A 13,848-nucleotide genomic window follows, 5' to 3' on the forward strand; every position below is an offset into this window, starting at 1 on the left:
ACTTACAAGCATATACCGGTATAGTATGGTGTGGTTTTATAGACCTGTACATTACAACTATTACACCATCATGGATTCGGATGCGTCTATCAATCTACAACGTCTGCCCGACATGGCAACACAAGTCCTCGACGACATGGTCAAGTACTTGCTGTCTACCTCGGGCCTGGTAGTGTTCGTCGTCATTTTCGTCGTCTACTGCGTCTGTTGTCATCGTCGGGATGGTAGAGATCAACGCGATGTCAACCCTGTGCCTTATGACTGCCTGTATATCGGTAAGGGCGTTATGCATTGTTGACCTGCAATCTAATACCATACCATCAAATTGCATGAATAGTATCTGGTGCTGAATAATGCTTGATCCTATATGCATACACTAAGGTGGACTGTTATTGATATATTTGAAAACATACCTCTACAATTCTTCTTACATTCTTGATACACTAAGGGAGAGTGCCTAGTATCCTCTGGAAAAGGTCCTATATAAATACAATTAGTAGTAGTAGTAGTAGTAGTAGTAGTAGTAGTAGTAGTAGTAGTAGAAGGAGAAGAAGAAGAAGAAGAAGTAGTAGTAGTAGTAGTAGTAGTAGTAGTAGTAGTAGTAGTAGTAGAAGAAGAAGAAGAAGTAGTAGTAGTAGTAGTAGTAGTAGTAGTAGTAGGAGAAGAAGAAGAAGAAGAAGTAGTAGAAGTAGAAGAAGTAGTAGTAGTAGTAGTAGTAGTAGTAGTAGAAGAAGTAGTAGTAGTAGTAGTAGTAGTAGTAGTAGTAGTAGTAGTAGTAGTAGAAGTAGTAGTAGTAGTAGTAGTAGTAGTAGTAGTAGTAGTAGTAGTTGTTGTAACAGTAGTATAGTAGTAGTATATCTTTTTATAATATTGGTAATCTTTATAACGCATAATATCCACCAAAGGTGCTGAAGCGCTCCAATATTACACCGATTCTGCTTTTAAAAACAGATAAATGATCTAAAAACATATTAAGCTCTATACATGTAATACAATATTGCAATATGCAACAGTATTTTGTTGAAAAAGCTCCACATACGTACTACTTTCTTTTGTATTTCGTTTTATTGATTTCCACAAAAACGACATTTTTGCCATTTTTGTGTATTAACTGTCAACAATCGTATTTATTGAGGACGTGTTTGGTGTGTTTACATCGAGTTTTAAAGATAACTTATAAGTAAAACCTCTAATCACCAATAAATTTGTTGTCAACAATGGATAATTAAAATACCTTCAAGTTGATATCAATTTCATCGAGTTATGTAGTATGTGAAATATAAATTTTGAGCCCAAAAGAGGCTTTTGTGTAGATATTTTTTCCTTCTAATTTTGGCCAGTATCTCGGTATTATCAACTGGACAAAAGTGATTGGACATTTAGTAGTGGAGAGAGCTTCAAAGGATTTGGAGTGCTGAATGCAATTGATAGGAACTTCTTATGTACTCTGTGATGTTTCAGGAAATATGGGCATTGGCAGTTGCCTCCTCCTCCCCCCCCCCCCCCCCAATACACAAACAGACACACACTATCAACTTTTATTTGGCCCCCCTCCATCTGACCGCTTAGTAAAATCTTGTCAAGACAAATATTTCAACATAATAAAAGAAAGATAACCACACAAAAAATTCCGCTTGTCATTTAGCTGGTATAATATAGACAGCCCACGAGACCAGCAATGTAGGTCCAGTGTCTCAGTGTTTTACCCCTAGATTTTTTTAATGTATTTTTTTCATTATTCACCTTGGATTCGCCTAAGCAGAAAGTAGGGACATGATGAAAATACCTTAACTCGCCCACCTTTCTAAATTTGAACGAGTTCCAATCACACTAACACAACTTCACCATCAAATGAATCTCGTATATGCCATTTCAATGAGGTAAAATTAAATAGAAAAAATGGATTCCTATCCACTATGTCTTAAAGCAACTAAAACTATTACAACTTTGTCGAAAGATCGAATAACCAGATAACAAAAGGACTACAACATCTAGGCAGGCCTCTTTATTTTTCTACATCATGTCTTTGGCACAAAACTTATTTGATGTTTCCAGGGGCAGACTGGGACTGAAAATTGGTTTTAAAAGTTTTATGCCACTAGCCCACTATATAAAAGATTCAGTTATATAAGATGCATATATTAAGTGGCCTTCAGGGCAAATATCGACTGGACCTTGATCCGGCCAAAGATAAAGAGCTGCTCGTGGGGAAAATTCCCAAACTCCCCACGCTGAATCTGCCCCTGGATATTTCCTTAGGATATGTGTGTCTTGTTTTCTACCAAAAATGACACATAATTTAATAAAAACCGCAGCGACTTTTTACGGCGGTTTACCGCACTATAACTGAACAAGGCTTTAGGGAGGTTGGGGAGGGGAAGCGATGTGGAAAACATAACATATTGGATTCATTTAATCTACTGTTGTGTCTTCTCTCGATTCACTAGATACCACGTTGCGCCACGCAATGTCATTGATCACATGGTACTGCAGAGTACGGGTGAGGCGCCGCAAGATGGATCTCGAGCACACTACGCTTCTCAATGAGATACAAGCCTTGTGTCAGTCGACCGCATCTCAAAGCCATCACCATCCAACCCTGATCAGCGCATCGGTCAACACCAGTCTGGACTTGTTCTTCCGGGTCCAGAAGTACCCACCGGGGTCAGAGGTCATTGTCACTGCAATCAACACGCGCGACACCATCCAGGTACTGCTTCACCACGGACTTCAGGTGGTTCCTTTGGATGTCACCCGGGAGCAGCTCTCACCGGAACTGGAAACCCTGAGGCTTCTTCTCAATGAAAACACTGTGGCTATCGTGGTGTCGCATTTGTTCGGACGGGTGTGCGACCTGTCAGCGGTCACGGAAATCGCGCACGAGCATGGCGTTCACGTCCTTGAAGACTGTTCTTTGGCGTGCTTGGCGCCAGCGCATTCCATAAACCCAGAATCGGATCTTGTATTCTTCAACTTTGGTGTCATCTACCCATGCACTGCATTCGGTGGATCTATCACCAGGATCAAAGACAAATATCTCCGAGAGAAAATGGAAGAACTACAAAAGACGTATCCTCAAGGATCTGAAGTGGAGTATATCCGCAAGGCTTTTAAATGCACGTTGACTGCAAAGGCTCTACAGTGCCCTTTCTTATTGAAACTATCCTCTGGGTTGGCCAAGCTTGTTCGTATCAATCTCAAGGAGGTTATCAATGCGTATTTAACAGCGCCCCCTGCGGCTGGTCTAGTGCGTCAGCTTCGTGAGAGACCTTCGACGACAATGACATTCATGCTACATCGAAGGTGAAGATACATATTCTTAACAGTTCCTTTCTGATATACAATATATTTTGGGCTCAATTCACTTCAATTTTCAGTAAATGTAGATGTAATGCTTAATTTTAATCAATTTCAGTATTGTGACCCAAGGAAATACAAAGTCATGAGAAAATGTGTTTTTCCACTAAAGACCCTACTTGGCATCATTTTGTGAGCACGGTCGATATAGGGACACATAAGCTCCACGGGTGTTGAAGCAATAGGGAAAATCATCATACTTAGCATTATTAGCATATCGATCTCATTTGTAGCTCATTGAGACAAACTAATGACAACATTCTCTTCTTAGCATTTTGTCTGATAATATTTATTTTAAAATTATCCTATCGCCACAACGCATGGCACATCTGGTGTATGAGCGCCATCTGTCCATAGTGCTGGGACAATAGCGACAGAATGCTATTTTGGGCCATAGTGAAATGTGGATACTGATTGTGACTCTGACGGTATCGTCATACGTCACACATGCAACGTCTATTAATTAACCGTACAAATCATCTTGAGTAATACGGGAGTTTACAGATAGCACATGGTACAAATGATCCCAAATATTCACAGATCTTTTACACATGGAGAAGTTCCACTTTGAGCATATTAGAACAATAACTGCCAAAGTCCTAGATATGCTTCATGAATACCTTTTGTTTGCCCTCTTGAAAAGAATAATTCCACCTGCGTATCATAGAATGTACCGTTGGTGCATAAATGAATAATGTTTCATAACTTTCATGAGCGCATATCTAGTATTCATCTCTGTGGGTTTTACCTTTTTGGGACAAATGACCTTTATTTGCCCATGCGCAGATTGTATCTGTAAACTCCCTTATTGGTAACGTGACTTCCTTCTTGTAATTATCTATCATCAGATTGAAACACGTTGACCCGAAGGATTTGGAGAGATCTAGAGATGTCGGGGACTACGTATCGGATAGGCTCCCGCAGGTAGCAGGCCAGATTGGCACCTATGCTCTGATCCGCGGCTACTGGCTCTTTCCCATCCTCGTCGTGAGTTCTGCTTCTTTTCCTATGCCATTCGTTCCTAGTTTTCTTTTTGGCTAATGATAACATCATCCCTGATAGTAAATATAACATATATCTCAATTGTTACTTGTCAAACTATTTGTCCCTCCATGACAACTTTTCTTTCTCGCTATTTTTTTCTACAAAACTGAACTATGTACAGATCAGCTAAAAGGTAATGAATCAACATGATCCAGCCATTGCCATTAGGCCTATAATAAGAAGCTTCTTTTTATTTAGCATTAATTACACAAAATTGTGTTTTTTGGAGTTCTTGTTTTTACCTGACTGCTAAGAAAGCATAAATGCTTGTGAGTAAGCAACCAGAGAACCGGCGGCCTTAGGGCCTCTCCGAGAGACCTGGTAATGAGGATGAATGCCTTACCAAAGCGCACTAGCGCATCGACTTGGTTTCGAACCCGGGTCGCCGGATTACGAGACCATTGAATTCTGTACATAACTTGTTAAATACTTTTGCTTCTTGTCAAGCTGCTCACTTTGCATAAGTCACTGATATTCTTTTTTTTTACCATCATTTTCTTAGGATAATCCCGAAGAAGTGTATCAGCGCCTCAATGGGCTAGGTATTGGTGCTTCGAGAAGCCTCGCTCAGATCGAGCTCGTCACCTCCACACGTCCCACCGATACGCATGCGACAACGGCTCTAGTCGGCATCGACGAGACCCGATGTCGACCGACCACGGCATCGTTCATCATGGACCATATCATCTACCTTCCCGTTCACCGAGGCGTCCCGAGACACCATCTCGATCAGATCTGCTTGGCTGTCGAAATCGTCCTCAACAAACTCGCCATCCTTGCACGCTATCACGCCAGCGTCGGTGCGAGGCAGAAGGAAACTCATCCTGGTCCGTACGGTCCGATGACCTCTCGACGGAACAAGGAGTCGTCACGGAGACGTACTGTGTCTGTAAATCGTAACATTACTACTAAAACCCAGCAGGTAACCGCCACCAACGTCAATAAAAACGATTCATCGTAATATTATTCTAATCGTATGGGCCTAAGTGTAGATTTATTTATTTATTTATTTCTGATATTTAGGAAGGGTCATTCAATATCACCAATAATGGTGGTCTTCGGTACGACCATGCACAGAAACATAAATTACAGGAGCTTAAAAGTGCCAGCGAGATGACGAGATGATTAAGACAAAGAGACGAGAAATGAGTTAAAAGACTAAAAAACAAATTGACGGAACTCGGCAAGTCGACTTGTCTCGGAAGATAAGACGGGTTGTTGGAACTCGACAACTCGATATTTTAAAACTAGATGACGAGTTGTTGGAACTCGGCAAGTCGAGTTGTTTAGCATGTTTAGGGGACGAAAAGACGAGATGATCGGCAAGTTCACTTAGGTAAGACGAAAAGAAGAGATGACGAGTTGATGGAACTCGGCCAATCGTCTTGTTTAGGTCGAGAAGGCGACATAACGGATTGTTGGAACTTAGCCAGTCGACTTATTTAGCATGTTCAGGACGAGAAGACGAGATGGTGGATTACTGGAAGTCGGCAGGTTGTGATTTGTAATTCAGAGCATTCTGGATATTAAAAAAAAACATATAAAGGCCTACATATAAAACGTCACCAAAAGATGATACTAAACAACAACTCGTCATCTCGTTTTCTCGTCCTAAACAATTACACCTTACGAACGCATTACGAACGCCATGAGTCGTTCGTTCGAAGGCCATGCAAATTTATATTCATATCGTCATCTCGTCGGCACTTTTAAGTTGCCGTACATACAGGCATATAGGTCGCACAATGATTGACACGTGAGTATGCGGTGGTCACATCCCGCCGTACTTGCAAGTGCGTGCTGTCTACGTGCAAAAACGTGGGCAAAATGTGGGTATCCGTACGTGATGAGTACCGCCTCCGTACGGATTTGGGAGCACGCAGACACACCGTAGCACTTTTAGTGCACCAGGAACTTTCGCTGCGTTCGGGCTGCGTTCGGGCTACCGATTCACCCCAGTGCGTGTGACGTGCGTGCCCGGTACTGCCGATGAGCGCACAACGCATTGACTCCGTGCTTCTTTTAAAGGCGCACGTGATAAGTGCGTGGTCCGTGCTTACTCGCCACTTCCCCAGTTCAGCTATCCAATGAGCACGCGGAACTCACGTGGACAGTACCGAGTAAGCACTTACAACGCACGTTGTTCGCACTGATTTATGCAGTATATAGTCTCTTCGGTGGAATGGGCGGCATCTTGAGGCAGCAACAGCTGGGACTTCTGGAGAACATCGGAATGTCGTCCTATATAGGCCGAGTTCATCGCACGTGCAGGCACTTACAACATGCGAGTGAGTAAGGACACCGTACGTGAGCAGCACTTGTAAGTACGGCCTCCGTACGATAACGTGGCAACCGCACGGAGACCGTACGTTGTAAGCACGTTGTAAGCACGTACAACGCACTTACCACGTGCGCAACGTACGATGCACGCAACCGTTCACGGCCAGGCGTGGCGTGCGGGCCACATACTTACACAGTGCGTGTGACGCGCGTTGCCGGTACTCCCTCACTGCCTTTGCCACTCCCTCCCTACGTTTTCAGAAAAACGTGGCGGCCGTGGCCTCCCCAAAAACCGTACGGACTAAAAACACGCACGGTGGGATGTGACCAACGCTTTATTGTAAGAGGGGGTAATAAATTATGTCTTGAGTGCGACGCGCATATTAAAGATAAAGACGTGGTACCTATGGGACTTTGGGTGAATTTTGAGTAATGATAAGTATAAAACTAAGCGATGTTACGATCCAATCACAACTTTGGGGAACAAAATCACAAAAAGCAGTAAAACTCTTCAAGAAACCTACCACATTCGCGATATGATATAAGGTATCCTAACAATAAAATAAATAATAAGATTGTACCGGATGTCAAAATGATGCAGAAACTGCATCAGCTAATTTTGTCCACAGACTTGGCGGTGGTTGGCGGTGGTTGTTATTTTACCTGACTGCTAAGAAAAATGCTTGTAAGTAAGCAACCAGACGGCCGACGGCTTTAGGTCCTCTCCGAGGGACAAATGAGGATTAATGAGGATTAATGCCTTACCAAAGGGCACTGGCGCATCGCCTTGGTTTCGAACCCGGGTCACCGGATTACGAGACCACTGCTCTACCGACTGACCTATCGCGCCTCCTCAATTTGTGCATAATCATTCACAATAAATGATGTCGTTCTCCTATTATAGTTTAATGTGAAACGATACTAATGACTTGCACAAACCTATATCAACTGAAAAACTTCCATTGCAGTATTAATTTGCCGGAATCTTACCCTTCGAGGAGCTTTGATGTGAACCTGAAGATCTGTGATGAAGCGTCCGTTGACGAATTATGGGCAATATTACATAGAAATAAATATGTTGCACCTATTAGACTGCTAATAATTGAGAGGCTGGTCTAGGATCGTCTCAATTAGGGTGTTAGGTGAAACGTTTGAAAACTCGAAGATCCATGATCCCTGGAAAACCTCAGTGTATATTGTAACAATTCTGTTATCATTTGTTTAGTTTTACACAAATTGTTATTTTTTTTAATGTGTGAGCACCGAGTAGGAAAGGGGGAGGGGTACGTACCCCTTGTTCACGTACCACAGTCTTTTGTGTAACACTTGTCAATCGATATATATGTTGCTATAAATTATAATTCAAATTCAAATACCAAGTTATGTACATTTATTCATCTTGGTTCAAATTGCTTCCTGACTTCGTTGGAGAATTAGTGCCTAAGTTTGACACATTTAGATGCTTGCATGTGTGAGTACGTTTACAGGCGGTGGAAAGGAGATATTTGCTAATCGGTTTCGCATGCTAAAAATGTTGATAAATGTATCACCTCTTTTTCTCATTTCGTATCGTTACATACATTTAAGAAATATGGATACATGCACGAATCGATCTCATAAAATGTGTTTCTGGTGTTTAAAAAAAAGAAAATTGATGAAAATAAATGTAAACCTATCATTTTAACGTCTAAATTATTAATTCCCGTGTCTAAGTCTCTCTTTCTACCGGGCATGCAGGGGAGGGAATGGTGTCTGTTTTTCTTTACTTCTAATTTATGTCACATCGCAATCAATCGCTTTATTTTGCCATATTTTGCCAATTGCATGCTTTTTATTAATTATAGGAATGCTTAGCAATACTACTTCAGACCAGTGTTTTTTTTTTGTCCGTCAAGCTAATATTATTTCATCAATGGCAAACTTGACATTTATGCACATCGACTAATAATAATAAGAGACGAAATATGGACCATAGGGTTTGAAATAAAACTCTTCGTTGGCGCGTTGTTTGATTCGCTATATCGACATGAGATTGAGAATGATAAGAGAATCTGATGTAAAGAAAGACGCATGATTTATAAAGAGGCAAGGTAGATGAGTCGGTAAAAGCGTGTGCCTGTCGAACCAATGATCGTGGGTTCGAATCCAACCCAGGCGGATGTCTGAAGCCTGCGTTGTGTGTTAATATGCCCCTTCCCTGTTTCATAGAAGCAGACTAGGTTACAGTGGAACACACCTAGTCCCTCGGATAGGAATTTAAATGTAGGACCCGTGTAGAGGAGAGTCACTACCTTTACATGTCAAGAGCCCACTCCACTGTTCGTATAAGTGTCGGGGGAACCCCGGTATAGTGGTCTACATGTACCTGCATATCCCACACAGCTATACTTGAAGAAGAGATAGAAACCCCCTCTCAGACACAGTGACGCCAATATTTGATAATGATAATGAAACCATGAAATGATTACATAGTTGATTGTTATTCTTTATTCATTGAAACATATGAGTGCATTGGGAGTGAAATTGGGAACACACACCCATATCAACACACACACGCGCGTACTCACACTAAATGATTTCTATATAAGTCAATGATGAAAAGATAATACTAAGTTGTGTTCAAGGTACGTTCAGCAAAGGTAATATGAAGCAAAATTAGTCGAAAAAGTTATGCACAAGCATACCCTTCTACCCATGAAAAAATGAACGAAATAAGTCACTGAAAATTGATAAATAACACAGTAGCATGATAACGCCCACACAGAAGCATGAAACAGAATTAAAGAAGATAACACTACACGATTAAAAAACATTATAAGATTTAAACATTGAACTAATCTCAAACACCACAACCTGATAGAAATAATAGGAATACTGATTTAACCAATATTTTCTACTATATTGCATTAGAGTGCCAGATTCCCCTAAATGGACACGTAAATGAAAGAAAGAAATAACAAGAAGAAAAAAAGTAATCGTACTTTTTTCAGGTTGATGATGAACTCTGCATGTCCGTTGGTGCTTACATATATTGAAACAAATAAATATATACATGTCTCATGTCTCTATAATATGTCTCATCCAGAAAATGAAGAAAAAATAATGAAGATGATAATGATGATGATAATAATAATGATGATAACAATACTAGTGGGTTCTTGTATAGCGCTTATGTCTGACGTTCCACTGTTTTAGTATGGCTGCCATTATGGCGCTCTAGCATTTATAGAAACAAATGCCTACTGAGAACCCACTTTCTCCACCTGGATTAAGAGTGGCAAATGCAGATTACTGTGTTGCCAAAGGACCTCAGTGTCATGACAGGGATTTGAACCACATACGACGTGCTTCATAGTCCGATGACTTATCCACTAGACCAAGATACTTCCATATTAGATTAGAATTTGAAGAGTTTAAAAAGGTCCTGTCGAAATCTTTTGTTTAAGAGACCATAGACAACTGGGTTGATGACGTGGTTAATGGACAACAAGTCCCGAAGAAAAGAAAGGACTATATCCGAAACAATGTGTTTATCCATGGCGCTCGATATCACTTCCCGAAGAAACATACTTGCCAGAGCCTCTGGGAGCAAAGTGAGAAAGTAAATAACTGTCACTGCTAACATCATCTTTGTCGTCTTATCGAGTGGCGTTTTCTTGTATGAAACAATGCCAGATGCCACTGGTTCATCCACCATACCAGCATTGGACAAGTGAGAAGTGGGCAAGAGGGCGCTGTTGTTTGGCACATTACTGGTAGTGTTGTCCAACCATGCTAGTCTGTGTACAGCCACCGCTGGGCCTATTGGTCCTTGGACTAATGCACGTTGACGATTAGCTAAATGTACATACCCGGATACAGATGGTACTGATGTTGAAGCACCGTACCTAGATGTTCTTAGGTTGGTGTTGGCCTCAGTCATGTCATTAGCAGATGGAGCCACATGAGACGCACGGGCTAACACCATAGGACACACTGGATCTGGTCTGCGAGAAGCAAACAGGTTGGCCTGAACCCTCGTGTGAATCTTCACGCTTCTGTAGATCATCCCATATGTAGCGAACGCAGTAACGAATGACACTAGATACATTACACCTGTGATAATCCCTTGAAACTGACCGTCAGAGTTCTGCGAACAAACCACCTCACCGGTGTCCAGTCGTTGTAAAGAAAGAAAAAAGAGAAAAGAAATGTTCGAGGCAAAAGAAACCACGATGCAGAAAGCAATGGTGATTTTCGCTCGCCGACGATTGATCTTTGGTCGTGTGTAATGGCAAACCTTGATGTAGCGGTCGATTCCGATCACCACCATAATCAGAAGAGACAGATTCCACAACGAGGTGTAAACAAAGACAAAAATCTTGCAGAAGATAATACTGGTATATCGGCCTTGAGAGCGCTTGTGATAGATCATGGCGGGACTCAACAAGCAAATTGCCAAGTCTACGACCGCCATGGCGATTATGTACAGACGGGTACTCCCTCCAGTCCTGCGCTTCCTGTACACCATGATGATGCAGAGATTGCCAGGAATACCGGCGACAAGGAGAAAGATGCGATCAATTACTTCTACCCAAACACCAGCCCTCATATTTGAAGAAACTGAGTGTTTTTGAAATATCCTTAAATATAGCAATAAATATCCTCATAGGGGATCAATTGGCGAGAAGTCTTATATTTGTTCTGTTTTATCCACGACCTCTTACAAAAGATCCTCCCTTTGGGGTCTCACGAACGATGAAAAATACAACTGCGATTTGCACCTGAGTTTGCAGTTATGGCTGCTAAACGACAGCAGAGTAAATGTGGTGGATCCAGTGATTGATATTGGCGGCAGGGGGGGGGGTGGACACTTCCAAAACGAGCTGGGATATAACTGAGTTCCGTGAGCACGGTTCATACTTTTCTTCTTGGCCTTCAAAAGGCGATTGATAGGGGACTGCGCTGTGACACCATCAGACGCGGTTCTTAGGGACGTTGCAGTCATTTTACTACATGTGCCTCGCGTAGATTATTTTTTGTTTGTTAGGGGGTGAGTTCCCCCCAAGCACCCTCTAGAACCGCTAATAGACAGAATATTATGACTACGTCATTGGAAAATTATACAAGCCATTGTCGTGGATTCGTACTTGGCATGAACAGTGGGAATATGATTAAACATCCAAATGAGAATCTCTTTTATTTCTACCAGCCTTCAAAGAGTAAATGCAATTACCCATTCGAAGATAAGTTTATGGCTTGACAGTTGTATAAATACATGTCATTGAAATGCTTATGATAGAGAAAAGAAAGGAAGTAGAATAGAGAAGCTTAAGTTTGCAAATATCAAATAGCCTATCAAGTATCAAAGCCTTTTCAAATCGTAATGAATGGAATTGAAATATACCGCACACGCGCCTTTAATTGCATCTTTTGAATGACCTTCCAAGCTATAGAGAGCATTTACCCCATACTTTTTCAGGTTTTGTTATAATAGTAATTCATATTGATGTTATATTTTCCAAGCTCTGTACTGTGATGGACATATTGATCAAGAACGAGATTGAGAGAGAGGAAGAGAGAGAGAGACTGAGAGAGCGAGAGATGGGTGGTGTAGAAATAGGGAGAGGGAGAGATAGAGCGTGGAAGAAAGAGAGAGCAGAGAGAGAGAGAAAAAGAAATAAATAAAGAGAGAGAGAGAGAGAGAGAGAAAAAGAAATAAATAAAGAGAGAGAGAGAGAGAAAGAAATAAATAAAGAGAGAGAGAGATATATAAGGGGGAGGAAGAGAATAAAAGAGAAAGCAATGGTCAGAGTCTTACGATATATTCGCTCAAGGACGCAAATTTGTTTAATAGTGGTTTTTATATAATACATGCAATATATTACACCTTTATAACAAGGATATTGAATAGTTAAAGAAACTAAAGTTTAAACTACTATCAAAACCACTTTTGTTTGTTAGTTTGTTTATTCCTGAAGTATATTACATACATTTTCACCACATGGCACATCTATCTCCTATCATGCGCAGTAAAACAATAGACAATTACAAAGAACAAGCTGTTAATTAACAAATTATTACGAGACTCAATTTTACAGAGAATAATTCCAGATTCCAATGATAAAAATGCTGTCTATATAAAGGAGTTATTTATTGAAGATCTGATAAAACTCCTTTTACATGAATATAATGGTTGGAGGTGTCGTGGACGAGTGGATAAGTCACCGGACTGTGGATTACAAGGTCCTCGGTTCACCGCGGCACTAATGTCCTTTGTCAAGGACATTTGCCACTCTCCACCGAGGTGTTAAATGGGGTACCCGGTAGCTTAATGTGCTTAGATTAGCAAGTGTGCGCTTGTAAAAATGACGCCTGGCTGGAATGCTCCTCAGGGAGTGGAGAATGTGCATACATTGCGGTCCGGGTGAGCCTGAATCCGATGACCGGTGTAATTATATATAATCTGTTAAGCGCTTTGAGAGGGCCTTGTCCTGAAAAGCGCTTTATAATAACTAGCTATTATTATTATCATTATGGTGAGTTTTGACAGCTTCCTGATGTAATTGATCAGATTTGTTTCCAGGAGAGGATATACTTTGGGGGCTGATTACGCATTGTTCTCCAGATTTGCAACAATAATATTTTTTCTTTAATGCTGCATTGTTGAAATAATATGCAACTTGCAACTTTTAAATTTAAAAAATACAATAATTTTGAATCTCTCAACGTGTTGCCCTATCTCTATCTCTCTCTCTCATCATCATCATCATCATTATCCTCTCTCTCTCTCTCTTTCTCTCTCTCTCTCTCTCTTCCTCATCTCTTTCTCTCTCTCTCTCTCTCTCTCTCCCTCATCTCTTTCTCTCTCTCTCTCTCTCCCTCATCTCTTTCTCTCTCTCATCTCTCTCTCTCTTTCTCTCCCTATCTCTCTGAAGTCTCATGTTCTGCAATGAGAATATAAAATTGAGGGGGTGTTGGGCGTTAAGAGGTGGGGCGGTGTTTGCTACCTACCGGGGTTTTCGTGGGAAGGAACTATCTCAAGTCAAGCGGGAAGTTGAAAAGTAGAAAAGTTGAAAAGAAATAATATTCAGGTAATAGGTTTGCAAAGTTTGGGGTAGGCGCTAGCTGATGTTGTTCAGGGGAGCTAGAAATCGTAACGCCAATCCATCCATGTTGTCTATACAT

General features: G+C 41.2%; 2 protein-coding genes across 2 annotated transcripts; one reads left to right on the forward strand and one right to left on the reverse strand.

Moving 5' to 3' along the window:
- On the forward strand, positions 1-6,068 carry LOC115921834. The gene is made up of 4 exons (XM_030980075.1): positions 1-275; positions 2,448-3,303; positions 4,206-4,344; positions 4,904-6,068. Exons 1-4 carry the CDS (start codon positions 26-28, stop codon positions 5,360-5,362), a joined length of 1,704 nt encoding a protein of 567 aa, XP_030835935.1. The 5' UTR covers positions 1-25; the 3' UTR covers positions 5,363-6,068.
- A 4,010-nt stretch (positions 6,069-10,078) lies between these two features.
- On the reverse strand, positions 10,079-11,272 carry LOC115921835. The gene has a single exon (XM_030980076.1). It carries the CDS (start codon positions 11,270-11,272, stop codon positions 10,079-10,081), a length of 1,194 nt encoding a protein of 397 aa, XP_030835936.1.
- Positions 11,273-13,848: the final 2,576 nt, after the last annotated feature.

Source organism: Strongylocentrotus purpuratus, unplaced genomic scaffold (genome assembly GCF_000002235.5).
Source record: "Strongylocentrotus purpuratus isolate Spur 01 unplaced genomic scaffold, Spur_5.0 spur5_scaffold_10, whole genome shotgun sequence".
Taxonomy (NCBI): domain Eukaryota; kingdom Metazoa; phylum Echinodermata; class Echinoidea; order Camarodonta; family Strongylocentrotidae; genus Strongylocentrotus; species Strongylocentrotus purpuratus.

Excerpts from the sequence above, each read along its gene's own strand:
- LOC115921834 (XM_030980075.1), top strand. The coding sequence starts at position 26 with ATGGTGTGGTTTTATAGACCTGTACATTACAACTATTACACCATCATG. Across the intron at positions 3,304-4,205 it reads ACATTCATGCTACATCGAAG|ATTGAAACACGTTGACCCGA; the intron begins GTGAAGATACAT and ends ATCTATCATCAG. Across the intron at positions 4,345-4,903 it reads GGCTCTTTCCCATCCTCGTC|GATAATCCCGAAGAAGTGTA; the intron begins GTGAGTTCTGCT and ends TCATTTTCTTAG.
- LOC115921835 (XM_030980076.1), bottom strand. The coding sequence starts at position 11,272 with ATGAGGGCTGGTGTTTGGGTAGAAGTAATTGATCGCATCTTTCTCCTT.